Source organism: Crocuta crocuta, unplaced genomic scaffold, assembly GCF_008692635.1.
Source record: "Crocuta crocuta isolate KB4526 unplaced genomic scaffold, BGI_CrCroc_1.0 scaffold73, whole genome shotgun sequence".
Taxonomy (NCBI): Eukaryota; Metazoa; Chordata; class Mammalia; order Carnivora; family Hyaenidae; genus Crocuta; species Crocuta crocuta.
The window spans coordinates 7,095,288-7,122,598 of record NW_027529443.1 but is presented as its reverse complement, the minus strand read 5'-3'; the positions used below and the strand labels follow the sequence as shown (position 1 = coordinate 7,122,598).

The following is a 27,311-nucleotide window of genomic DNA, read 5'->3' as shown; positions in this document are numbered from 1 at the left end:
CAGATGAAGCCCAGGTTCAGAGAGGTAACTCACCCAAGGTCATGCAGTAAGAGTAAGCCCTGAGATCAGAGCCCAGGACTGTTCGGATCCCCCTTCCCCAGCCATGGTGGAGCAGTGGATCTCAGCTGGGGACGATTGTGCCCCTTCACAGAACATGTGGTAATGCTTGGGGACATTTTTTGGTTGTCACAACAGGGAGGAAAGGGATTACTACTGGCATCTAGTAGGTCAAGGCCAGGGATGCTGCTAAACATTCTATAATTCACAGTCCCTTAATACAGAATTTTGCCACCTACTATGTTAATATTGCTGCCATTGAGAAGCCCTGCTCTATGTGCTGGATTTGGGGCCAGGGAACGTGTCTGGCTCTGACACAGAACTGAGGGACTTGGGCTTAGACTTTTTCATCCATAAAAAACGGAGAAAATCGCCAAATCCATCTTTTTATTTTTTAATGTTTTTTATTTATTTCTGAGAGAGAGTGAGAGAGAGAGAGAGAGCGAGCGAGCGTGAGCAGGGGAGAGTCAGAGAGACAGAGAATCTGAAGCAGGCTCCAGGCTCTGAGCTGGCTGTGAGCACAGCACCCGATGCGGGGCTCGAACCCACGAAAGGTGAGATCATGACCTGAGCCAAAGTCAGACGCTTAAACTGAGCCACCCAGGCGCCCCAGCTGAACCCATCTTTAAGGATCTCGCTGGTTCATGACACTGCATGAGAAGAAATGCCTAAAACCTTCCAGTCAAGGCCATACCTCATTGTTGGGGTTCCTGAACTGCAGGAATGCTTCCAGAAGAGTTGGTTCAGGTGCAGGTACTTAGGCAGGGGACGCCCTAAGCCGCTAAGCAAACCCGCGCCCAGAGGCCAGTCCACCTGTGTCGGCGGTTGCACGGGCGCTCTCACCTCAAGCCAAGGGTGTGGGGCGGGCAACTCCTTTTGGGCCTCAGTTTCCTCATCTGTAAACCTCTCAGGGCCTGTTGGGATGGGCCCAAAACGCTGAGTGAGAGAGTGCGCTTGGCAGAGAGTGGCGCGCGAGTCCTGCTTGCGCCTTTGCCGGCTCCGGCTTCCTCCGGCAGCTGGCGGGAAGAGCCGAGCGGAGCGAAGCTGAGGTTGACGCCGGCAGCCGAGGGGCGGAGGAAGGGGCGGGGCGAGGGCGCAGGGAGGTGGCCCGCGGGGGCTGGGCAGGAAGCCGGCTCCGGCTCCCGCCAGCGCCCAATAGCCTTCTCTCCTCCTCCTTCCTTACCTTCCCCTCCTCCTCCCATCTCCCTCCGCTCCGGCCGCAGACGCGGGTAAGCTCAGCCGCCGGGACTGGTGAGAGCTCGCAGTTTGGGTGCTAGGGTACAGCATTCCTGGGCTGGCTAGACCCCTCGCGGGGAGAGGCAAATGAGAAGGCGTGGGGGCGTCAGTTGAGAGAGAAGTGGGTGCCCTGCGGTATGGTCCTCTGTCCGCTGTTCAGTGAAAAGGGAAGTCTTACCCCTCCGAAGCCCTAAGACGGGCTCGGAGTGCACACACGGACCCACACCCCCTCACATCCACCGCTAGATTTGGTAACGGCGTTGTCAGCCCCATCCCACCCCCGAGACCCTGCCCCTTGGGAAAGCCTGGCTGGGGAGTCTCCAGACCCCTTCTCCAGGATTAATGAAAACGGGTGTCCTTCTCACAAGGCCCCTCCTGTCTACCGAGGGACCCTCTCCCTTGTCACTACAGAGAGGGGAGCTTCAAGTAATAAAGGTGGATTCTTCTTCCCAAATTAATGACAGTTCTCCACTCGCCCGTGAACTTCCCTTTCTCAGCCTCCGTGCTCTCTCATGCACCGACCGCCCTCTCCACCTGCATCCCTTCCGCTTCCCCCAATGCCCGTGGATCCCTAGAAGCAGGACCCCTCCTCCCTCTCGCGGCTTCGAAGGCTGAGAGACTTGGAAGCTGATGGGGAGGGGGCGGCCTGGGTAGGCCCGAGGCGCCCAGCATTCCTTTTCCCTACAGGAGATGCCCCCCCNCCGGGCAGCCGTTAGCCGCGGGGGACCGGAGAGCAGGAGTGGAAGAACCTTGGGGGCGGGGGGCGGGGCGGGGAGGTTGGCTAGTGATCTCTTTGGTCAGTGGGGAAGTCGGAGAAGGCAGGTAACTTGTGGGCTGCGCGGTGTTAAGCGGTTGCTGCCTGGGATTTGGAGGCTTCTAAGTACTTGGGGAGACCCCCTCCGTAGAGTGAGTGACTAGGAGGTCTAGGGATTGGGAGCCAAGTGGCTGTATTTGACTGCCATAGCACAAGGCGTTCGACCCACGCTGGTTCCCATGGGACTCCCCAAACCGGTCTGGGTGAGTTCCTAGGCATCTGGAGACTAGTAAGGGGGAGCTGGGCTTGTTTCTACCTGCTACGGAGACGAAATTATGGGACATGAGTCTTGGAAACATCCCAAATTCAGGATCTGTGCCAGTAGTAACTTCAAAGACAGAATATAGCTGTAGAGGAGTTAGTCCTTTCCTATGCAAAAGATTCCTGTCTCACAAACGGGGTTATAGCAGAAGCACTCTAGCTGGAGTAATTAAAATGTACTTTAATTTGCATTCTAGGCCCTATTGGTATTAGTAACCCCTTCCCCTTAACTCACATAATTACCATGTGGTATAGTCAATATGGTAAACAAATGTCAGCATCACTCAGTTAATTTTGGCCACTGTGACAGGATCTTTGAGGCTTGTTTACTATCAGTAGTCAGGAGGTCATTTGTAAGGGAGAAATTGTGTCCAGCCCTACAATTCGGGAAAATACAAAATAAGAACATATATGTTTTTATATGAAAATCCAATAGGGGTTAAAAAATAGATTATCTAATTGAACAAATTGGCTTTATAAATTATATGCCATTAAGACAGTCCTGGAAATTAAAGGCTGTTGAGTCAGGGAGTATAATTGTGGCTAGGTCTACTCTTGAGGCACCTCTCTTGTTAAGAGGAGATTTAGTAAATAGAGAATGATTTATAATGCTGTGTAACTGGAAGACAACCTGTTAGTGTGGGTAGTGAATAAAGAAAATGACCACCACAACTGCTTACAAAAAGCTTTCTGGGGGAGATAAAGGCTATGGTACTTGAAATAGTGTATTCACTTTTCTTGTTTTCTTCAATATTCTTTGCAGCAGTTTTTCAGGTAAGCCCCCAGAGATAATACCATTAACATTTTGGTATTATATGATACATATCCTTCTAAGTCTTTTATTTTACTATGGAATTTAGACATAAAATACATAGGTTTATGTAACAGTATGGGATATCTTGTACTTTTTTTACTTATTACCAGGTATGTATTTTCATATCACTAACTGAATGTCCATATTATCATTATTTAAAATGTTTACTTGTTTATTCTGAAGACGAGGTGGGGAGGGGGAAGCAGAAAGGGAGAGAGAATCCCAAGCACTATTTGTGCTGACAGCATAGAGCCAGATGTGGGGCTGGATCTCACTAATCATGAGATTGTGACCTGAGCCAAAAACAAGAGTCAGACACTCAACTGACTAAGCCACCAAGGCACCCTCCACATTATCATTTTTACAACTAACCAACACTCCATTTTATGAATTTGTCTTTATTTAACCAATTTCCTACAGTTAGCTTCTTTCCAGTGTTTTGCTGCTTATTACATAAGTATGATTGCACTGCATATCACTTTTGTATGTTTTGATACACCTATTTGATTATCTTCAGATTCCTGGAGAATGAATTGTTGGAGGAAGGTGTGTGCACTTAGAAATTTTGATAGATATTGCCAAGCTACACTCCACCAGCACACCTACCATCAATGCATGAAGATAGTAGAAGCTTTTGTTGAACTGGCTGGGTGAATACTACTAATGTTTAAGTTACTTTTTGTTTCTCCAGTTACAGGAAGAAGAGACAGGTGACATGAGAGATTTGACTGTGCCCTGCCCTGGACAGCTTACAGATAGAAGAATTAACCCCTAAAGAGACTGAAGTGGGTTTCAGAATGGCAAAAGAAGAGCCCCCGAGTACCTCAAAGGACTTGCAGGAGCTGCAGAGGAAGCTGTCTTTGCTGATAGCGTCTATTCAGAATAACTCAAAGGTCAGTTTCCAATCAGGATGTGTAATGGAAAATCCCAAAATAACACCAGCTTAAACAGCATAGAAGGTTATTTCTCTCTGAGGTAGAAGAAATTTGAGGTAGATTGGGAATTTTTCTAATTCACCACCTTGCCATGGCTAAAGTGTGATCTTCAAACTCATTGTCCAAGATGGCTGCTAAAGCATCAGCCATTGTATTCACATTCCAGGTAACAGGATGGAGGTGGGAAGGAGAGAAAGACTTGCAAGCCACTTCTAATTAAAAGGGATTTCCTGGAAATCACACACACACACACATGCACACACACGCACACATGCAACACTTCCAATTACATCTCATAGACCAAAAGTTAGTTACAAGTCTCCCCTCAGGGTAAATGCAGTTGTTTAGCTGGATATAGAGGGTGGCTCTCAGTCTGTGCCACAGATACCATCTTGTTTTGTTTTGTTAATTTTGCCCTGTTACCCTAAGACTGAGGAACTAAAGCATACTTCAAGATTTGAGTCTAGTTTTCCACTAGAAACCCACTGTCCAATAGAAATATGATAGGAGCCATGAATGTAACTTAAAATTTTCTAGTAGCCACATTTAAAAAGTAAAAAGCATATGAAATTAATTTTAATGTATTTTTAGTCTAACATATCTAAATATTTCAATATGTAATCATTATAAAAAATTACTGATGAAAAAAGTCATTGAGATATTCTACGTTCTTTTTTGTAGTAAGTCTTTAAACTTTAGTGTATATTTTATACTTAATGGCACATCTCCATTTGAATTAGCCACTTTTCAGGTGTTCAGTACCAATTCAGTGGCCATGGGACTTGAGATGGTATATTCTGCTTTCTTGAATTTTTATCTTTCTTTCCTTTTTCTATATGTCACTTAGCATTTTGTCTGAAAAAACAACAGCTCTCAGAGGTAATATTAACATTGTATTGCATTTCCCTGGAAACATTTATTTTCCCCATGCAGTATATCCATAAAGTACGTACATATATGTAACAAAATGAACTGGTATGTGATCTGGTTTTTGTATTAGCACAATTCCCGTAAGGTCTATTTGAAGAGATAGCACTTTGCAGTCTACAGCAATATACTCTATAGAGATCTTTCCTGGACTCATCCCAAAATGCCTCTGGCCCTCTTGGTGGATTTAGCAAGCTATTTTTAAATTGGCCAAGCAGCTTTCTAGTCAGCAGTCTGAGACTCTTGTACTAAAAGTTAGCTTTAGTAGGACAGGTCCTTGTGCTCATCTACATGTGCATTTGATTCTCGTTATATGTGTTATGTTCTATGAGGTCACCTCAAACAACGAATTCACAATTTATCCAGGGAAACTACAGGATTAGGTTCTGGCAAATTTATGGTAACAACATTTTCATCAATTGATAAATATATAACCTGTTGTATGTGTATTTCTGTTTGAAGACTACTTGGTATATTTTGTTGTTTCGTTAACATTAAACTCATGGCCAGAAGCACTATAAATCTTGCCTGAACAAAGTATTTTCTCTTTTTTTTTTTAATTTTTTTTAATTTTTATTTATTTCTAGGAGAGAGAGAGAGAGACAGCATGAGCAGGGGAGGGTCAGAGAGAGAGGGAGTCACAGACTCTGAAACAGGCTCCAGGCTCTGAGCTGGCAGTCAGCACAGAGCCCGACGCGGGGCTTGAACCCACGAACCGCGAGATCACGACCTAAGTGAAAGTCAGACGCTCAACCGACTAAGCCACCCAGGCTCCCCATAAAGTATTTTCTCTTAAGGCGCATCACAGCCCTCTTAAACTTAACACTAGACAGTACTTCTGCCATTTTGAATGGTGAAATTATCAACAAAAAACAAAAATGTAAGAAAATGTGTTATAGAAACTTCCATCAGATTGACATAATATAATTTACATAAACATACCCTTGTTTTGGGCATATTTAGATGATTTATTTCTCCCAAATCAATTTTAGCCTTTACTCAGAGTTAATTAGCCCTTTAAATTCCAGAACAGAACAGATAGATTTGCTTCCACACAGAGTATTTGTGAAACAACTCCATCATTTCTTCTAGGAAGTCTCTGGAATGTCAAGTCTTAATTGTCTTGCTTTTAGGCTGAGACAGTCAGAAACCTGCTCAGAATAACTTAAGCAAACAAATAGACCTGCTGGGACTTTGGGGGAAATGGGAGGCTATCTGAGAAGCTGAGGGCAGGAAGTGAATCAGGGTCTGGCAGGTCACTGGTGTCAGAGGTAACTCTCAACACCTCCTGGGCCATGTTGCTTCCAGTTGTAGCTTTTCCTTGTGCATCACCTTCATTCTTTACAGCCTGGCTTTCTTAACTCTTCCGTTCACATGGGCCATTGTGACTCCCTTGACTGGCACCTTCAACTCCCTGTGCCTCCCTCCCTGAAACCTTCAAAGAGGCCTTCTCTGGGAATCTCTGATTCCTAGGATCAGGCTTGACCAAGTCACCAGTGGCCAGGTTGGTGGCAGCTGGGCAGGGACTTTTCATCATTCTTCATGGAGAGAAACATAATTTCAGGGACCTACACCTACTGTGGGAGGGGGCAGTGTTCAAAGAGGTGGGAAGAGAGAAGGAACGTGAACTGGGCAGATGCCCCCTGAGGGCATCTTCACTTGTGGATTACCTATCACTAGGTTTGCTCCCATGCTGGCCCATTCCTTCCACAAAGGATATTTTTGAATTAACCTCTGAATCACATACCAGTGGGCACCCAGGGACCGAGGTCTGGGATAAACTCTTACTCAGAACCTTGTAGTGGTCTTTACCAGTGGTTTTAAATAATCCTGACACCTTTGTCCTCCTCACTTCTGGTAACAAGGGTCAATGGACACTGATTGTCTTTTGCATTCTGACAGCAGGGAATTAGCCTGTCTCCTGAATAGTTCCATATGGAGCCTTCATGTCCTTCAGTACTGGCCACATTATCCCTACTTTGGAACCTGCCGTACTCATGTGTGCAGTTTAAAATAAATTGTCTTTGTCTGACCTTGGGCAAGTTGCTTAGGCTCATTGAATCTCCATCACCTCACTCTGAAATAAGCAATGCCAGGCTCATTTGTTGTGAGGATGATGTCAGGAGCTGTTTAGGAAAGCTGTAGCACAGAGCCTGGCACATAATGGTGCTACTCTGTCCCAGCCTGGAATTCCTGAGTTCTTCAGCACTGCACCTGGCCTGTAAAATCCAAGGTGGATGACCTGTGCCTGCTTCCAGGATGGAGATAGAAAATTGCAGTTCATGTTACTGAATAGTAAGATGTCCCACTTTCCATCCTCCCATTGTATCCCCTTCTATTGACATGAATGAGAAGTTAATTGCTATGTTCTAATTCCCTGGCTCTAAATAAAGTTCCTCCTTACCTGCCTATGAGCATTGTAGGGAGAAATAAATGAGGAAGTACATTGAAAATACTTAAAACAGTGCTTGGTGCCTGAGTGTAATGAAGATTCTCTATTATTTTTTAATTTCTTTTTTTATATTAGCAAGAGAGTGGGGGAGAACGGCAGAGGGAGAGAGAGAGAATTCTAAGCAAGCTCAGCATGGAGCCCAATGTGGGACTTGATCCTACAACCCTTAGATCATGACCTGAGCTGAAACTGAGAGTTGAATGCTCAACCGACTGAGCCACTCAGGTGCTCCTGTATTATTATTAGGTGTAACTGAGTTATATCCTCCCCTACTATGGCAGACTGGCATGAGTAGGGCCATACTTCCTAGGGGAAGACAATTTCTGGTCTTAATTGCATCTTAAAATGGTCTCTCTGCATATCTGAATGACTGTTTCTTGGTTGTAGGACCCTCACTCAGAAGAGGCTAATAAAAAAGAGATTCCTTTAGGGTCTTGAAGAACACCTGCTTTTCTCCTTTTGGATCCCCAAGCCAAAGTGTCCCCAAGTCCTATTGATTTTTCTCTTGTCATCCCACTTTCATATTGCCATCAGCCTAGATTTGCCCATCAGTGTCTCTTGCCTGATTTCAGACAAATCCTCATAACTGCCTTTTGCACATGACTGCCAGGTTCATATACCTTAAATTAATGCTTTGATTATATCATAGTCCTGCTCAAATGCCAGCAGTTTGTCTCTTGATTTTTTTTTCTAGATAAAGTTTAAACAAGTGCTTTACAATGGAAGTATTGTGCAATGTGTATATAGAGTTTTAAATTTGCTAGTAGTCCTATTAAAAAGCATGAAAAGAAATGTAAAATTAATTTTAGTAATATATTTTTATAACCCCAAACATCCAAAACAGTATAATTTCACTATGTAATAATATAAAAAATTAGTGATGAGATAGTCTACATTTTTCAAGGTTTTTAAAAATTTTACTTTATTTTTAAAACTTTTTAATGTTTATTTTTGAGAGAGAGAGAGAGAGACCGTACGAGTGGGGGAGGGTAGAGAGAAAGAGAGGGTGACACAGAATATGAAGCAGGCTCCAGGCTCTGAGCTGTCAGCACAGATCCCAGTATGGGGCTCGAACCCATGAGACATGAGATCACGACCTGAGCCAAAGTCGGACACTCAACCAACTGAGCCACCCTGGCACCCCTATTTTTTTTATTTGAGAGAGAGCGAGAGAGAGAGAGCATGCGCCAGCACGAGCAGTGGAAGGGGCAGAAGGAGAGAGATCAGTCTCAAGCAGGCTTCATGCCAGGAGCTGACTCAGGGCTGGATCCCACAACCATGAGATCATGACCTGACCTGAGCCGAAACCAAGAGTTGGACATTCAACCGACTGAGATACCCAGCTGCCCCAGTCTATATTTTTTAATAAACTAATTGCACATCTCAATTCAGATACTAACTATCCATTGAAAATACATCATCTCTATTGAGATTTACAAAAATTTCATAAAATTGAAAGTTTATTTGAAACATATCTGATTTGAAATGTAATTAAAAATGTTCCTGTGATTGAAGCATATATCCATTTTAAAATTTAAAACTAAGTTAAAAATCTAGTTTATTAGCCATATTTCAAGTCCACAATGGCCACATGTGGCTACTGTGCTGGATGGTCTGGGTGTAAACTCATAAGCCTGGCATTCAGGTGTTCCCTCGTCATCTGCTCCCCATTGTGATTACTGGGTCTCTTGATTATAAGGATCATAGAAAACAGTTCAGTCAGTCAGATGATGCCTTGGGTGGTTGGAGAGAGTTAATAAGAATATATGTGGACTAGAGGGGCGCCTGGGTGGCTCAATTGGCTAAGCATCTGACTTCAGCTCAGGGCATGATCTCACGGTTCTTGGGTTCAAGCCCCACGTCAGGCTCTATGCTGACAGCTAGCTCAGAGCCTGGAGCCTGCTTCAGATTTTGTGTCTCCCTCTCTCTCTGACCCTCCTCTGCTCACGCTGTCTCTCTCTCAGAAAAATAAAAAAAATAAATAAATAAAAAAAGAATGTATGTGGACCAGAGCTGGAAAGCAGTCAAGACTGAAGACAGATCCAGGGACCAGCCCCACTCCCTTGGCCCCTCTTGTCAGCTGCCTTAATTGGAGAATCTCATTGGGTTCTGATTATGTGAGCTGGGCATTCCTAGTGCAGTCACCTCTGGCTAGAGAAGTTGAATAGCTAAATCTGGTAGCTTTTCTCAGATAGGAGGAGCTAGAGGCAGTATAGCCAGTGGGCATTATGCTATTTTTGTGGCCTGACAGGATGTGAAGTTGGTCATGCCTGGAGACTTCTAAGGAGGCAGTGCTGTAGTCTCAAGACCAAGGGTAGTGGCTTCTTGGAACAACAGCCTTTTCTAGTTATGCAGCATGAGCTCTGTATTTTGATCACCATCAACTTGAACTACAAAACCCTCCTGCCTTCCAGCTTGCCTCCAGATTCCCACCATTGGGGTCATTAAGAGACACGTGTATTTTGGGTGTTTGGGATAGTGGCATCCATGATCACTGTAGCTTGAATTTCCTCTTCATTTCAGCTGGCCTGCAAGGTCCTGAGGAATGAGACCTGGGAAGGACCAGTTTCAATGGGAAAAAGTTATTGATGGAACATTTTAAGGGAACTGAAACCAACATGTCAGTAGTGAGGAGAGAGACAGCATGGGGCTTAAGAAAAGGGGAGAAGCCTTGTCTAGGACCAGTTCTTTATTCAAGCAGCCCTCTCCCGTTGAGCCAGATCCAAAAACTCTTTTGCCTGGTGAAGGAAGTTAGCTTGTTATATTAACACAGCATAAGTTTGCAGGAGTCATGAGGCTATGTCCTGACTGTGGTACCCAAGTTGACAAAATAAAAGCATTTTTTCCTAACAAGGTGAAGCCATTGCACACATTAGACATTAACAATGAAGAGATTCAGCTTTGGATGCCTAGATTTTGTCACTTGGAAACTGTGACTATAGGCTAGTCCCTTTGCTTCTCAGACATTAATGTGTATACAAGTCACCTGGGGATCTCGTTAAAAATCAGCATCTGGGGGCACCTGGGTGGCTCAGTAGGTTAAGTATCCGGCTTCGCCTCAGGTCATGATCTCATGGTTAGTGAGTTTGAGCCCCACATCAGGCTCTCTGCTATCAGTGCAGAGCCAGCTTTGGATCCTCTATCTCCCTCTCTCTCTGCCCTCACTGCTTGCACTCTCTCTCTCAAAAATAGATAAACATGAGAAACAATCAGCATCTGATTTAGCAAGTGTAGGGGAGGGCTTGAGATGTTGCATTTCTAACAAGCCCCCAGGTAATGCCAAGTAGCTCGGACTTAACCTCTTTGTGCTTCAGTGGCCTCAACTATGAAACTTCAGCTGTGAAGTAGGAGATAAATTGTGTGTACCTTACATCCATATGTGTGCATATGCTGAGAGCCTCTTCTGAGGGGGTGTGTGTTAAACAGTAGAGCCATGACCAGGTCTTTCCTACTTTCACAAGACTTAAAGTTGAGGTGGGACCCTCAAACCTGCCATCTGTCTCTACAGCTGCCTTAAGCTATTGCCAGGGTGACTCATGTCTTGGGAGAATTGTTAGTGTTGTTGACTTGTTACATTACTTATGAGCCATCCAACTTTATGGCCTTTGGTTATATACTTCCTGCAGCTCAGATGAGTCCATCAACCTAGGGTTCAGACATGGTGTTCAATCTGGCTCTTTCTTCTTTGCCAACAGGTGGTTGCCTTTCTGAAGTCTCCGGTGGGTCAGTACCTGGACAGGCATCCTTTTTTGGCCCTCACTATGCTGGTGTTTGTTGCTGTGTCGGCCATTCCTGTTGGATTCTTCCTGCTACTTGTGGTGCTTACCTCCCTGGCTGCTCTTGTGGGAGTCATTTTACTGGAAGGTATCCTACTCGTCTATTCACCCCCTTGGAAAATGATTCCGTTGGGAGCATAGTATTTATTTGGCACCTGCCACTTGTATGAAAGATTCCTGTTCTTGAAAAATTACAGTGACCAAGGCAGATTATCAGAGTAGTTAAAAGATGGACTCTGGAGTCTACATTAGAATCCTACCTTCACCAGCACAACTTTGGACAAGTTATCTACCGTTTCTGAACCTCAAACTCCTCATATGTAGAATGGGGATGATATAATTGTGTCAAAGCATTGTTGTAAGGATTGAAACTCATAGTTCCATAAAGTATTTAGCACAGCCCATGGCACCTAGTAGCTTCTACATAAATGGTAACAGTCTGTTTATTCCACAACTAGTTATTGAACACCTGTTGCATGCCAGGTGCCTTGCTAGGTATTAATGTTCCCCCTTCTTCACCTTTCCTCCTGAAGTCACACTGCCAAATGTCAACTTCTCCTTTTGTTGCTAAGATAAAATTGCTGAGAAGGCAGATCTGATGAGCTCAGTTTGCCTCTTCGTCTCAGATCACAAACCATAAAATACTAGCCAAAGAGGTGGTTGCCATTGGGTCAGGTAATCGCCTCTGATTTATCCTACAACTTTCCAGAGCTAAGACCACCCAGAATTGTTTCCCTGCCCAGGGAACTGTGGATAAGGCAATTTATACTTGAAGGAGAAAGTAAGCATCATAGGCAGATGAGCAGAATACAGCCTGACAGAGTAGCTGTTCAATAATGTTGATGGATAGAGAGAGAGATGAGTGAATGAGTGGAGGAATGAATGAGTACTGTAGCAAAAGTAAATTTAGGGAGGGGAAGGGAGCCCCTGCATTTTGGTGGTACCATGCAAAGTTTTACAAAAGACAGGATTTAAAGATATGTAACAACTCTTGTTTCCTTTGGGGAAGGAAAGACTTTCTAAACAGGATGAACAGCATGTATAAAGCCTTTAGAACAGTAGTCTGGAACTTGAGTGTATATAAGTCTTGTGTTTTTGAAGATTGAGACTTCCAGGCCCCATCCAGGGATTGTTTTAGTAGTTCTAGAGTGGGGTCCAAAAATCAGAATTTTTCTCAAGCCTTCCTGTTGTATCTGATTCTGATACAGTGGTTGTTGGCCACACTTGGAAAAACACTGATCCGGGATTTTGCAAGTCTTTGTAAAACAGTAGCACATCCGTTTATATTGTCTGATTTCCTTCCTTTGCAAGGTCCATCCCTGAAATTATATCACTGTAGCCATGAGGATGGAGTTCTGAGTTATTTCACCACTCCCAAGGCAAGGAAAGGGGTATTTGCCTTGCAGTGATGCCCAGTTGGGTGGCTAGGTTACCTCCTTTTTAAATGATGGTGGAAATCTGTATCTTTATGGGAAATCTACTCACTTAAAAAAATCTGAGTTAACTCTCGTAAGCACAGTGGCCTTGGGTCTGGCAGCTTTCAACCTGTTTTAGCTGAATGCTTCTCCTAATTATGGTTTCCTCTAGGACTGGTCATCTCTGTGGGTGGCCTCTCACTGCTTTGTGTCCTCTGCGGCTTGAGCTTTGTGTCACTCATCATGTCGGGGACAATCATGGTGTCCTACGTGATGGTCTCCAGCCTTGTCAACTACTGGTTTTCTCCCAGGTAAATACATGTCACTGCACTAATTTGATCTTTACCATTTGGGGGATTTTCACAAATAATGCCCTAACTATTATTGGTTGGTTAATAAAATTGTGAGAGGCAGGTGTTCCTTATAGTTTACCATCTATAGCAGATATCAAATGGGAATTTACAATGGAGTTTCAAACAACCACCACACATAATTACTCATTTTGTTGTCATGGCAACCCTCTGAAGTAATTATTACTGATTCCTTTTAAAAGATGCCATTAAATTTACAAAAATTCAAATTAAGGGTTTTTTTGGGGGGCAACTAGAAACACTCAGCATGCTTGTACCTCCGGATGATACGGGGAGCCATGAATCTGCTGTTCCCATCTGTCTTCATTGCCTTTGCTCTTCAGAGTGTGTGTGTGTGTGTGTGTGTGTGTGTGTGTGTCTCACCATACTGAGTGTGAATCTTGTGTTTGATTGTGTGGATTGTGTTCTTACATTGTGGCTCCTAAGTGCCAGCTATACTGCATCTGGGGCCTTCACTGAAGGAACAGTGATGTATTTAAATGCTGGGGAAAAAACCAGCCATGTTGAAATTACTGTGAGACAATGTTTGTCTATAATGGACTGTCCTCATAAGGGATTTTCAGAGATGATTTTTAAAAATGTGTTTTTAAATTATTTTGAAAGAGAGAGTGTGTGTGAGCATGAGTGGGAAAGGGGCAGAGAGGGAGAGAGAGAATCTCAAGTGGGCTCTGCTCTGTGCACGGCTCGATCCCACAACCATGTGATCATGACCTGAGACAAAATCAAGAGACGGATGTTTGACTGAGCCACCCAGGTGCCCCTAGAGATGATTTTTTTTTAATGCTTGACTTTTATCTGTTCTCCTCATTGAATTTAGAATCTAAGTCCCAAATGGGATGTGACTCCATTGTGCTTCATTTAAGTTCTTGCTTAATTGATGACAGTAGCTAACACCCATCAAACCCTTGCTCTGTGCCTGGGACTCTGTTGTGTGCTTTCCAGGCCCAAGTTCGTGTAATCCTCACAACCACCTTGTGAGGCAGGTACTAGCTCCAATCTATGACAACGAAATGAAGCCAAGTCCCAAAGCAAAGCGTGGCAGAGAAGGGACTTAAATGCAGGTCAGTTAACTTTAAAGCCTCTTAACCAAGATTCCAAAGTGACTCCAAAACAGGAGTCAGCAAACAATTTCTGTAAGGGCCCAGATGATAACATTTTAGGCTTTGCAGGCCATGTGATTTCTGTTGTAACTCCTCAGCTGTGCTCCTGTAGCCAAAAAGCAATGTAGGCAATAAGAAAACAAGCATGGCTGTATTCCAGTAAAACTTTGTTTACAGAAACAGGCAGCAGGCTGGATTTGGCCCAAGGGATTTGCCACCCCTTGGTCTAAAAGAACCTATATCCTGAATTTTGTTTTTCTATAGACTAGCCCTTAAACTCCTTACCAAAGTGTTATCGTGTTGTTACTCATGTTGGAAAATAAAATGTGAAGTGGGTATAATTTAAAATAGCTCAGGGGTATCAGGAACATGGNGTTAATATCCAAAATCTATAAGGAACTCACCAAACTCCACACCCGAAAAACAAACAACCCAGTGAAGAAATGGGCAGAAGATATGAACAGACACTTCTCCAAAGAGGACACCCAGATGGCCAGCAGACACATGAAATGATGCTCAGCATCCCTCCTCATCAGGGAAATACAAATCAAAACCACACTGAGATACCACCTCACACCAGTCAGAGTGGCTAAAATGAGCAAATCAGAGGACTCTAGATGCTGGCGAGGATGTGAAGAAACGGGCACCCTCCTACACTGTTGGTGGGAATGTAAACTGGTACAGCCCCTCTGGAAAACAGTGTGGAGATTCCTCAGGAGACTAACACTAGAACTCCCCTATGACCCAGCAACAGCACTGCTAGGAATTTACTCAAGGGATATAGAAATGCTGATGCATAGGAGCACATGGACCCCAATGTTCATAGCAGCACTCTCAACAATAGCTAAACCATGGAAAGAGCCTAAGTGTCCATCAACGGACGAATGGATCAAGAAGATGTGGTTTATCTATACGATGGAGTACTACATGGCAGTGAGAAAGAATGAAATCTGGCCATGTGTAGCAACATGGATGGACCTTGAGGGTGTTACGCTGAGTGAAATAAGTCAGGCAGAAAAGGACAAATATCATATGTTTGCATGTATAGGAGGATTGAGAGGCACTTAACAGAGGACCATGGGGGAGAAGAAGGGGAGAAATGGTGGGGGAAAGGGAGAGAGGCAAACCATGAGAGACTCTTGAATGCTGAGAACAAACTGAGGACGCATGGGTGTGGGGGGCGAAGGGGGAGATGGGCATGGAGCAGGGCACTTGTGGGGATGAGCACCGGGTGTTATATGGAAACCAACTTGACAAACTATTTGTAAAATAAAAATAAAATAAATAAGTTCCTGGAAAAAAAAAATAAAAAAAAAAATTGCTCAGGGGTGGTTGTCATAGGATTGTTTGGTTGATGTCCCTGGAGTTACATTCAGCTTCTCATAAATTGTTTTGATCACTATCTGTTTCAAAGGAGATAAAAGCAAAAATATTAGCCAAAATTTGGCTTATTGAAACATGTTTCTGAGCCAAAATTTTTCCCTGCTTCTGAACCTGCTCTGCTATACCACAGGAAGTAGCAAAATCTAAATACCACCTATTTATCAGCGAAGAGATTAAAATGATATCCAAGAAGGGTGCTTGGGTGGCTCAGTCGGTTGAGTGTTCAACTTTGGCTCAGGTCACGATCTCACCGTTGTGGGTTCAAGCCCCACATCGGGTTCTGTACTGACAGCTCAGAGCCTGGAGCCTGCTTCGGATTCTGTGTCTCCCTCTCTCTTACTTCTACTCTCCTGATTCTGTGTCTCCCTCTCTCTCTCTCCTCCCCTGCTTGCTCTCACATGCTCTCTCATGTGCGTGCTCTCGCTCTCAAAAAGAAACAAACATAAAAGAAAAGATACCCAAGATTTCTCCTTGATCTCCTTATAGCCCCCTTCTCCTCCCAAGCAAGACACTTGGACCCATTGTTTTCATTAGGGCAGTGGTTCTCAAGTTTTTTTGTTTTCTGGACCCATTTTACCTTCTTGAAACTACTGAGTCTCCCCAAGTTTTTGTTCATGTGGTTTAAATGTGTCAACAATTACTGTAGTAGAAATTAACAAATTTTAAAAATATTTATTCCTTTAAAAAGAACAGTTTTATCAGTTGATACAAATAACATCTTTATAAATAACATTTTCCCAGTGCAAAATAAGTAAGTGACCTTGTTTTACATTTCACAAATATCTTTAATGTCTGCCTTAATAGAGGTCAGCTGGGTTTTGCAGACTTTGCCTCACAAATGTGTGGCTGACAAAGAGAGGAAAAGCTTTTTCAGATGACTGTGGATGTTCTTTGATAGTATGCCAAAACTCAATACATGGTAGTTTCTCAAAGGTTAACTGAAATGTGACCTTTTTGTACTTCATTATATTAAAATCTGTTATGTCTTGCATTTTTATTAGATCTTCTATGGTGCATGTTTTTGTAACTTCATGCATTGCTCATTTGGAGAATATTGGTTCATGGAGTCATGCAGATGTTCCATATATACTGTGATAACTCCACTGTTGGGGCACTTGGGTGGCTTAATAGGTCAAGCTTCAGACTTCAGCTCAGGTCATGATCTCACGGTTCATGAGTTCAAGCCCCGCATTGAGCTCTCTGCTGTCAGCACAGAGCCCCCTTTAGATCCTCTGTCTCCCTTTCTTTCTACCTCTTCCCCACTTGTGCTGTCTCTCTCTCTCTCTCTCTCTCTCAAAAATAAACTTTACAAAAAAACCTCCACTGTTCCTTTGTGGAGAATGAGAGCCAAAAAGGTATTGAGCATGTTATATTATTATAAAAATAGTTGTCCCCTGAAAACCCTTGCACTAGTGAATTCTTAAACTCAAGAAACCTCTTGTTAAATGATTCAAAGCATAGGGGGAAGAAAGAGGAACTGTCCACTTTATTCCATGATGCAAATGGGATCTTGACCTTAAAATGAAAGGTAGCGCATGACTAAAACTTTTGAAAAAGAGAAAAAGAAATAAAACTATAAGATGTCCTTACTTATGAAAATGGACTAATTGCATGGTGTCATCTACATACCGGCTGGCCACCTTCTGTCTTTTGGTGTTGCTATCCTCAGCCCATTGGTTTGTCACCTCATGGCCACAAGAAAGCTGTTGTGGCTCTGGCTACACCCAAGAACATTCAAGGCAGGATGAAGGGAGAAAAAAATGAGACCTCCCTCACCACTTGAGTCTGACCCTTTTAATCAAGTAAGTGCAATTTTTCCTAGGCTCTCTCCCCTTGGTTAGAATTGTGTCAGTTGGCTGCTCTAAGCTGGCAGGGAGGCTGGAAGATGGAGTGCTCTGTTTTCTCAGCTCTTGTGGTATAAATCTGCAAGCAGGGCCTTGGGATTGTGTGTTGGTCCACCAAACTCCAGCTCTTTAAAGGGGCCCTATCCCTGGGTAAGCCTCCAACTTTGGCTCAGGTCATGATCTCACGGTTTGTGGGTTCGAGCCCCACGTCAGCTCAGTGCTGACAGCTCAGAGCCTGGACCTTGCTTTGGATTCTGTGTCTCCCTCTCTCTCTCTGCCTCTCCCCCACTTGCATTCTATCTCTCTCTCTTTCTCTCTCAAAAATAAATAAACGGGGTGCCCGGGTGGTTTAGTTGGTTAAACATCCAACTTCGGCTCAGATCATGATCTCACTGTTTGTGAATTTGAACCCCACATCAGACTCTGTGATGACAGCCCAGAGCCTGGAGCCTGCTTCAGATTCTGTCTCCCTCTTTCTCTGCCCATGTCCTACTCGTGCTCTGTCTCTCTCTCAAAAGTAAACAAACATTTAAAAATTTTTAAATAAAAAATAATAAAGAGGCCCTAGGGCTAACCATTTCCTCTTGTTACCAAACAGACTATTAACACAACAAAACTCCGGTGGCGACTGTCAGCTGACTCTGAAGTCTGAAAACTTAGAGGGGCTCTACCAGGAATGACCAGCTGAGCGGAGCCAGAGCTTTTTCCAAGTACTTCTTGAAGGCTGTGGATCATACGCAGCCCTTGGGATTATATTCAGAAGGCGGCTGGGTGGTCAGGCACTCCCTGGATGTGTCCTCTAGCCTGTTCACTTTTTTGTAGGGTCCCACAGGGGCCAACTTGGGGATTGTTGCTCTTGACTCCCTGTGGTTCTGCTGGCTGACCCACCCTCTGCAGTGGCTTGGCAGCTTCTCCTCCCTTTCACTCCTTCTCCTCAACGTGCGGTCTTGACTTTGGCCCTAGTTCTGAGCCCTTACAGCTGGCAGCTTGACCCCAAAGACTCAGATCTTGTGTCCAAGGGCCCAACTTGGGGCAACTGTGGATTTTTTTTTCTTTTTTCTTTCCTTTCCTTTCTTTTCCATTCTTTTCTTTTTTTTCCTTCTAATTTCCTTCCTTCCCTCCCTACTTTTTTCCTTCCTTCCTTCCCTCCCTCCCCTCTTCCTTCCTTCCTTTCTTTCTTTCTGAAATTTGGAAGCTGTTTATTTCATCACTTTATTGAAACAAGGTGGGGGAAAGTGATCCAAAACAGAACAAGCTCTTCTGCCTTACTAGCTTTTTATCAGAAAAACTAGCAAATTGGTAATTATGGCCTCTCAGACAAAGCTGGAAAATAGTGCAAAGTTAACTTTATAGCCAGGGGCACTTTTGAAAAAGCCTAAAGGCATAGTTTTCATGTTGAGTCCTGTTAAGTGCTATTACTTTTTAAAATATTTGCACTTGACACTTTTGTATTGTTTTAACTTATTTTGTTAAGCCACATCTGCAAAAAGTCCTATGAAAATGGTAAAAGATTACACCAGCTTTTAAAATCCCATGGGATTTCTACTTCAGTGGCCTACTGTGGCATTTTATTAAATATTTATTTAGGTGAGCTTCTTAACTCTTTATTTCACCCTCTAGACATCAGAACTGCTTATTCTTTCTCTTGATTTTCATGGCAGATCCCAGGTAACAGCCTTTATGATAGACACTTCACCCAAGGTGGCTTTAAAAAGTAGGGGGCGGAAGGGGGAAGTTCATTTCACTTAACTAAAAAGCCACTGCTGGATTCAGGCGCTCAAGTGGCACCTTGAGGCATCTCTCTCCCTTCATCCCTCAGCACTACTTTCCTCCGTGTGAGCTGCTTTTCCAGTCAGGCCCTCCTTATGTGAAGGTCCCAGCAGCTCTGGTTTTACATCAACCTTACAGTCACCACTCTGCACTGGCAAGGAAGCTGCTCTTTTACCACAGTACAAGCCAGTGTTTTGGGCTTGGCTCTGATTGGACAGACTTGGGTCATGTGAGCAACCCTGAGCTAATCACAGTGGCCAGGAGGCTAGGCTATGCTGATAGGGCAGAGCTGGTTCATGGAACCAGGGACAGTTTAGGTCAGGTCCACTGGTTTCACATAGGGTGGGGTGCATATTCCCAAAGGAATGTGAGGAGAGGAAATATTTCCTGGGCAGACAAAATAATAAGCCTGCTTCTTGTGATAGAGCATAAAGACCTTAATCTGGAAACTTCTGAATCCCATGACCACCATGCCTGTCCCCAAAGGTGGTTTTACCTCTCCTCGAGAATAACAGCTACCCATTCTTGCCAGTATTAACAGTTGGTGTTTATTAAATGTTTCTTTTCTTCATGCAAGTGTCTGCTATTGTCTGTCTATGCTATCTACCCAGCTGGGTTCTGAGGCTTCAGTAATGAAAAATGAAAAAGTCCCTGGTCCTGAAGTTCACTTTCTAACACAGGAGTCATTTACAAGTATATTAACTGTTGCTGTGTAACAGTTTACCACAAACTATAGACTTAAAAGAACATATGTTATCTCACATTTTCAGTGTCTTAGAGTCCTGGCTCAGCTGGGTCCTTTCCAAGACAAGCACAGTGTTGCCAGGGCTGGGTTCTCATTTGAGGCTCACTTGGGCAAGGATCCACATCCAAGCCCATATGGTCACTGGTAGCATCCAGTTCCCTGCAGCCTATATGGAACCTCACACCTGGCAGCTTGCTTCTTCAAAGCCACCAGGAGAGAGATTCTCTTAGCAAGGCAGACATTACATTCTTATGTAGCATAATCCCTTGCACCATATTCTGTGGCTTAGAAGAAATCACGGGTTGCTTCTAACCCATGGTTGCAATCCCACACTTGAGAGGATGGGATCACACAAAGGCATGTGTACCACAGGTCAGGATCATGGGCTCCACCTTAGGGTCTATCTGCTACAACAGGTGGACAAAGAATTAGATTGTGACAAGCATATCAAAGAAAGTAAAGGCTGATAAATAACTGTGGGAGGCCACTTGAGTCACAACAAGCAGGAATTTCTTTGAACCAAACAATGAGAAGTTACTGCTATGCCATGAGCTGGGGGTGGTTGTTCCCAACAGAGGACACAGGGCCACAAAGGCCCAGAGACTGGAAAAGAAATGTCCGTGCGGCTGAACCTCGTGAGCAAAGGGTAGATGAAAGAGGAGCCCATCATGCAAGAGCCCATAGAGTAAGAAATTTACACCAATGAACAAAGGGAAGACCAGGAAGTTTAGAGGAACATAGACTTGGATGTTAAAAGATCTGCCTGTGGCCAGTGGATTGGAAGCTGAAAGCCAGTTAGGTCTGCAGAGGCCCAGAGCAGAGGATGGTTGTGGCAGCACACTGGAATGGAGATAACGGAGACCTCCCTCACTTGGAGAGCTGGCAGCACCTGGTGGTGGATTGCATGTGGGTGATGAAGTAAAGGGGAGCATAGGACTGGCACTTAAATTTTTTAACTTAAAGCCAGTGGATAGACAGAGACATTATTTTTCTGAGGTGGGGGCTGGAGGAATATTCAGAATCTGCTTTGCTCATATTAAGTCAGATACACCTTTTTAACACCAATAGGATGTATCAGGTAGACTGTTGGTTTAGAGTGTAGGTCTGGGCTGACGAAAGAAGGTTTGGGAGTATTTTCAGTGCTGAGAGCTTTACACTGACATCTTATGAAATGGTCTCCTAGGAGTAGCCAAGATATCATTTTAAAACACATTTCTGATTATATAAACATCCTTGCTTCAAACTCTGCAAGTACAAGGTGCTTTCCCATTGCATTTGGGTGAGACCCATCCCAAGCTGCCCCTACTGGCTTCTCATTTTTTGTACCCATCAGCCTCTGGAGTTTAGAAATGAAACTAAGGTTTAGTGCAGAACTGACTCTAATTCTACCAAGAAACGTGGCATCTAAATCATGGCTTTGCAATTCAGGCTCTCCATCATATTGCCTGGAGCCCAGGGCCTTTGCTGATCAAACAAAGTAAAGTAATGTACAGAACCCAGCGGAGTGCCTGCCATAGAACAGGCCCATAAAGCACTGTTGTCAAAATGCACAGTGCACCATTCTATAAAACAGTGCAACAGGAACATGTAAGAAGCCTTATTGTTAACCAAGCTTGCAGGAATGTTAGGACTCACTGATTATTCAAAAGTGTCTGCTTTTTAGATATAGTTCAACGTGTGGCTCTTTTGGAAAGGCTCATTTGATCCTCAGAGCATGAAAGCTGTGACTTTATACAGCCAGAATGTTAATTTATCAGTATGTCTTTGTGTTTGTTTTTGCCATGTACGGTTGCTATCTTGAACCCTCTACAAATCAATACGCATTTTCAGTCCATCCTCACTACCAGCCATTTTAGAGATGAAGGCAAAAGACTGAGTGGTTAAGCTGTTTTAAGGGAACACAGAAACAAGTGGGATTCAAGTGCAGTCTGCCTGACTACAAAAGCCACCTGTGTAATCAGTGTGCTGTTCAATGTCCACTCCTCCACCTGCCTTTGAGGCCTTCTGAGATTTGGATACATGCCCTAATAGATGCTATCTGCGACAGTACCCACATCCTTTGCTACCATGTCACTGAACTCCAGAGATCACCAGCTTCATAAAATGAAATGTGATCAGTTGGCTTCTCCTAAAATTGTCTCCATAAAAGTAACCATTTCAACTACCACTTGTGTGCGGCTTCTGCTTTCTGCTCCACATAGAACTGCGTGTTGTAGGTAAGTGATGAATCCCTGAATTCTCCTGCAACCATTATTGCACTGAATGTTAAGTAACTAGAATGTAAATAAAAATTGGAAAAGAAAGAAAAAAGGGAGATTCAGCCCAGAAGTCATGACAGTCTGACAAAGGCAGATCAGGTGTGAGTGGTCCCAAGAAGATTGAGGATGACTAACAGTACTTTCACGAGGTTCTGCTGTGCTTCCTTGAGCAGGAGAGAAAAGGTGGAGCTAGATGGGGGGGGGGGTAGAATTTGAGAGTAACCTTGCCTATGCCACGGCACCCCCAGAACCCATGTGCATTCATGCACATGAATATCCTGAGTGATTAAATAGGCAAGTGTGTGTGTGTGTGTGTGTGTGTGTGTGTGTGAGAGAGAGAGAGAGTGTGTACACACACACACATACACACACCCTGAGTGGTAAGAACTGTGACAATTATGAATTCTTAAAGTGCTTTCTTTGCCTCCCTGAGGGAAAGAGAGGGGGTGGGGAGTAGGGATTACATACAAACCTGGTGTGCCTCTTTGGTATGTTGTTAGGGTGGATATTATCCATGTGTGTAGCAGAAAAGTTGAAAATCAGTGACGTTGGGCATCCCCTTTCCAAACCTCCCATTTTGAAACGTTTCCACCTTCCACAGTCCAGCTTAAATTGAAGTCATGTCTTACTGTGTACACCATCTTTATACATACAACCCTTGTGGATCACGCATGGTGAGCAAGTGACAACCTCTCTGTGTGTCAACTTCCTCAGCCTGTAGTGAGAATGCAGCCCAACCAGAGTCTTTGGGAGACTGAGGCAAGTGATCTCTAGAGTATAAAAGTGCTACAACACAGTGGAACAATTATATCCTTGCTCAACTAATCCTCTCTTGTTTGCTGCTATTCTCTTGTATTTGGCTTTCCTCCCACCCTGCTTACCTGTTCCCTCTCCACCAGTGCTCTGGGGAGGGAAACAGTGTCTGACTCTGCACTTCGGGTAACCTAGAACCTTATACATAGAAGCCCCTGAACATTTTCCATTGATTAGAAAGACCAAGAAGTCTGAATCTAGAGCCTGTTCCCAGGGACATTTGGCAGCATCTGGAGGCATATTTATGGTCATGACCGTGTGTGTGTTTGGAAGAGGGGGTGATACTGGCATCTGGTGGGTTGAGGCCAGGGATGCTGCTAACCATCCTACAGTGCACATGACATCTCCTTACAAAAAGATTATCTGGGCCCAAATGTTGGTGCCAATGTTGAGAAGTCTTGATGTAGACAAATAATGAGAATTAAGAGCATTAGGCATAGCTTGTCTGGGATGAGGCTGGAATTGGCCAGGTCTTTGCTAGACAGCCAGTTACACTAATGACATCAGGTGTCTGAGCTGGCTGGTGACTACCCCATCATCAGCCTGCCAGCTCAGGCACTGTTTGTTCATCTCTCCTTGCTTTGTTAAAGCAGAAATGACATGGGGCACCTGGGGGGTTCAGTGGGTTAAGCTCTGACTTCAGCTCAGGTCATGATTTCACAGTTCGTGGGTTCAAGCCCCACATTGAGCTCTTTGCTGATAGCTGGGAGCCTGGAGCTACTTTGGATTCTTGGTCTCCTTCTGCCTGTCTGCCCCTACCCCACTCATGCTTGCTCGCTCGCTCGCTCTCTCAAAAATAAATTAAAATTTTAAAAAAACCCACAGAAATGACAAGGCTGAGCAATGGGGAAAGTGGACTCCTTGGCAGGAGGAATCAGAGAGCCATCTAGGTTGGAGAGGGCATGGGCCCCCCTGCCCCAGACAGTAGGTGTTGTTCAATTTTAAAACTAGGAGGAGACCCAAGGTCCCATACACATGCTATAGGAGCCCTTATGCCTCTGTTTAGGTGCTGGAACTTCAAGCCCCATTTGAAACCCTTAAAAAAAAATAGCAGAAATGGATCAGAAGTATTTCCTAGAGAAAGTATTTAATTTCTGAGCCAGAAGAGGGAGCTCATATCCAGGCAATATGAAGCTGGCTCAGCAGGGAGCAGCACTGAGAACTGGAAAAAGCTTTTGACTTACACATCAAACGTTAACTTGCATCCGTTAATGTGCATTGTTAATGTGCGTTCATAAGTCCTGCTAAAGGAGTCCTGCTAAAAAAGGCAGATTCTGAGTCCATAGTCTGGAGCAGGACCTGAGTTTCTGCATTGCTTACCAGCTTGCACAGACTGCATCTTGGGTAACAAGGTAATAGATTGCCTCTTCAATCCTCTCCTGAAGATGCGCACCTAAGGCCAGACACTGTAAGTCTGCAGTACCAGGACTAGAATCCATGTTTCCTGCATCCATGCTTCATGGCATCTTCCCTGCCCCTGTGACCCTAACAGAATTAAGGGAGGAGGAACCATTCCTAAGCATGGAAGAGAAGAGACCATACTGTCTGCTTTGAATTGGTGACCTCATAGATACTGCCAGTTATTTTACCAGCAAAAGATGGTTTTATTTTTCAATAAAATAGAATTGCAATCGGGGACAAACAAGCTGCAGCAAAACTGTAGGCAAGTCTGGGTAACAAGGGAGAGGCATGCTTTTTTTTTTTGAGAGAGAGCACATATGTGCTAGCGTGCAATCAGGGTAGGGGCAGAGGGAGAAAGAATCCCAAGCAGGCTCCATGCCCAGTGCAGAGTGGGGTTGATCCCACAACCATGAGATTGTGACCTGTGTCAAAATTGAGAGTGGGACAGCTCAGTGCACTGAGCCACACGGGTGCCCTGAGTGAGGCATGCATTTTTTTAAGGAGAGAAGGGGTAAGTTGGAAAGGCTGTTATGAACTAAAAGTCCACTGGAAGAAACTGGGAGTTTGAAGTGTACTGGCTTCTCATTGGCTAAGCTGTTGCCTGGTGGGGTGAGGCAGGGAGTGCAGAAAGCATCTCTTCTTCCAACTAGAAGAGTATAGAGTGGCATCCATAGTCACAGTCAAGTTCATCTCTTCTGTTGTGTCCACAATTGATTTGGAGGGGTAGGACAGGGGAACTTCCCATGCCAAAACTTCCTGACTCCATTTTAATGATGTTTCTGAGTTAACTAATTTTTACAGAATTAAACCTCCTTGTACTATATTTTTGGTCAATCACTCCCCCATGTAAGTACCAATGGGAATTTAAAGATAAACAGAACAAGACTCTGGTCCTCTTGGGCCTTGTGGGAGCCAAAACAAAATAAATGTAACAGAAGGTGTTCTTCTTTGTGATTTATACAAATTTGGCTATTAATCCAAAGGAAAGCTTACATATAACTTGGTGCGGTCTTAGATGCAAATTATAGCCATAGTTGTTCTAAAAATAAAGGTTCTTTAATCCTGAATCATTTTGAATGCTTTTTACCTACAAGAAATAAACTGCCTCCCTTTAAAAACAGGAATTCTTAGAATCTCATTCAACATCAAACAAAGATTGTTAAAATTTGCGCTGAGTAAATTTGAAGATCTAATTGGTTGTGAGAAATACACCCATTGACCCAGTCAAAGGAGGGATGAGGAGCACAGTAAAGCAAGGCAGGTATCTGATGGACAGGCATATTCGGGGCAGTTATAGCAGGCAATTTATTTCCTAGATTGCACGTTCCTCCCCTGGTTCTTCATTGACTGAGTACAACAGAGGTTACAGCCTTACCTGGAAGTCACCTATGCTCATGTAGTCTGACTGGAAAAAATGTACGCTCCTTGAAATGATGCAGAGACTTCATTTCTTTGGTGCATGCTCATTGCAAAGCCCTCAAAAAATAATCCCAGGGAAATGGAGAGAGGAAAAAGAACCAGGAAGTGAAGTGTCTATGGTTTGGGACTCTGTTGTTGTGGGGGGAGGGACAAATTTGGGGGGGACTACATATTTCCAATAGGTTGTAGACCTATTGTTAACTAGACAGCACGGCTTTTATTTGGCATGTTTGAAAATGAATCATCTCACTTTTCACATTGGTTTTATGAAGCAATTCATGAATTTCATCTAGCAAATAGAGGGAATCTTTGAGGAGTTGTATAAAATGGAAGGTTTTTATAGGAAAGAGGGTAGGGCAAAGAAGTTATTAGCAAAAGAAAGAAATTGTTTTAGGCAAGGTCACTCTCCCTTAAGGGAAGGGTAGGAGGTCTTACACAGATAAAAATGACCTCATCTTCTTTTGGGGAATAGAGAGCCCATGTGACAGATTACCTCATTGGTGCTGATTAGAAAATTCCTGATTTACCAGTTAAGACTGCATTTCTGGGAGAGACTGAAACTGCAATTAGATTAGGTATTAAGCTCTGTTTTGATAACTTGGCCTAGCATAAGTTATTCCATTTGGGGGCCTGTGGTTTTCTTTTTAACAAAAGGCACATGGTTCCAGGGTTGATTCAGGAAACACAATGAAATAGGAATACAAGATGCAAGTGATTCCAAGGTTGATTCAGGAAACACAATGAAGTAGTCAGGAATCTAGATTTTCTATGTTTTTTCTCCATCATTCTCAGATAGCATCTTTAGACTTAATTCCTCATGGTCACAAGATGGCTGCCACAGCTCAAGGAATCACAATGTCACACAACCACATCCATAGGCAGAAAGAAAAGGGGCTAGCCTTACATACCTTTTTTTTTTTTTAACAAGGAAGCAAAAGACAGAAGTCCCCTTCTAATATCCCTCAATAAATCTGATTGAACAGCATTATATGTTTGCTGGTAGCTAATCTGCAAGGGGAATGAGACTGTATCCTCATTATTTAGCCCAATCAGGGTATATCCCCTGGGGATACACTACCCCATTCCAGAACAGGGTCAGAGTTCTCTTATTAGGGAAGAAGGGGGTGGGGAGAGAAGAAAGACGATTCTGTCACCCAATTCCAATATGTATGGTGGGGCGGGGTAGGGCTGGCAGGTTCCCCATACCACCAAGCAATTCTCAGACACCATCTGGGTGTCCTACATTTTAACTCAATTCTGTCACTATATGATGTCACTGTGGCATCAGATCCCACAGGTTAAGGTCTTGGTCCTACAAGACTGATTCAACCCCAGCCCACCCTGCTTCAGGTGTCAGTCACAAGTCCAGATTGTCACCTGTGCTCCTAAGGGACTGGCTACAGATGAGAGGTTTTAATGAAACCCTTCCTTGGATTTAATGAATTTGCCTGAGTGTCTCATAGAACTCAGAGAAACAGTGTACTTACTGGATTACTGGTTTATTATTAAAGGAGGTAATT

The 27,311-nt window shown here is 43.9% G+C and overlaps 1 protein-coding gene and 1 non-coding gene across 7 annotated transcripts; one reads left to right on the top strand and one right to left on the bottom strand.

The window, feature by feature from the left end:
• Window positions 1–1,164: 1,164 nt before the first annotated feature.
• On the top strand, window positions 1,165–19,726 carry LDAF1 (lipid droplet assembly factor 1). 6 transcript variants are annotated; one of them, XR_013334235.1, is made up of 6 exons: window positions 1,165–1,286; window positions 3,874–4,075; window positions 11,192–11,360; window positions 12,860–12,998; window positions 17,211–17,343; window positions 17,984–18,058. XR_013334235.1 is itself a non-coding variant. In XM_077760526.1 (5 exons), exons 2-5 carry the CDS (start codon window positions 3,980–3,982, stop codon window positions 14,014–14,016), a joined length of 420 nt encoding a protein of 139 aa, XP_077616652.1. In that variant the 5' UTR covers window positions 1,165–1,286; window positions 3,874–3,979; the 3' UTR covers window positions 14,017–14,484. The 6 variants fall into 6 exon arrangements, 5 of the variants coding, with proteins under 5 accessions (XP_077616652.1, XP_077616648.1, XP_077616649.1 ...); XM_077760526.1 differs by lacking the exons at window positions 17,211–17,343; window positions 17,984–18,058 and adding an exon at window positions 14,001–14,484; XM_077760522.1 differs by lacking the exon at window positions 17,211–17,343 and having other exon boundaries at window positions 1,166–1,286; window positions 17,984–19,726.
• Window positions 5,732–5,816, bottom strand: TRNAE-UUC (transfer RNA glutamic acid (anticodon UUC)). Its single transcript has one exon. It is a non-coding gene; the product is annotated as a tRNA-Glu (tRNA).
• Window positions 19,727–27,311: the final 7,585 nt, after the last annotated feature.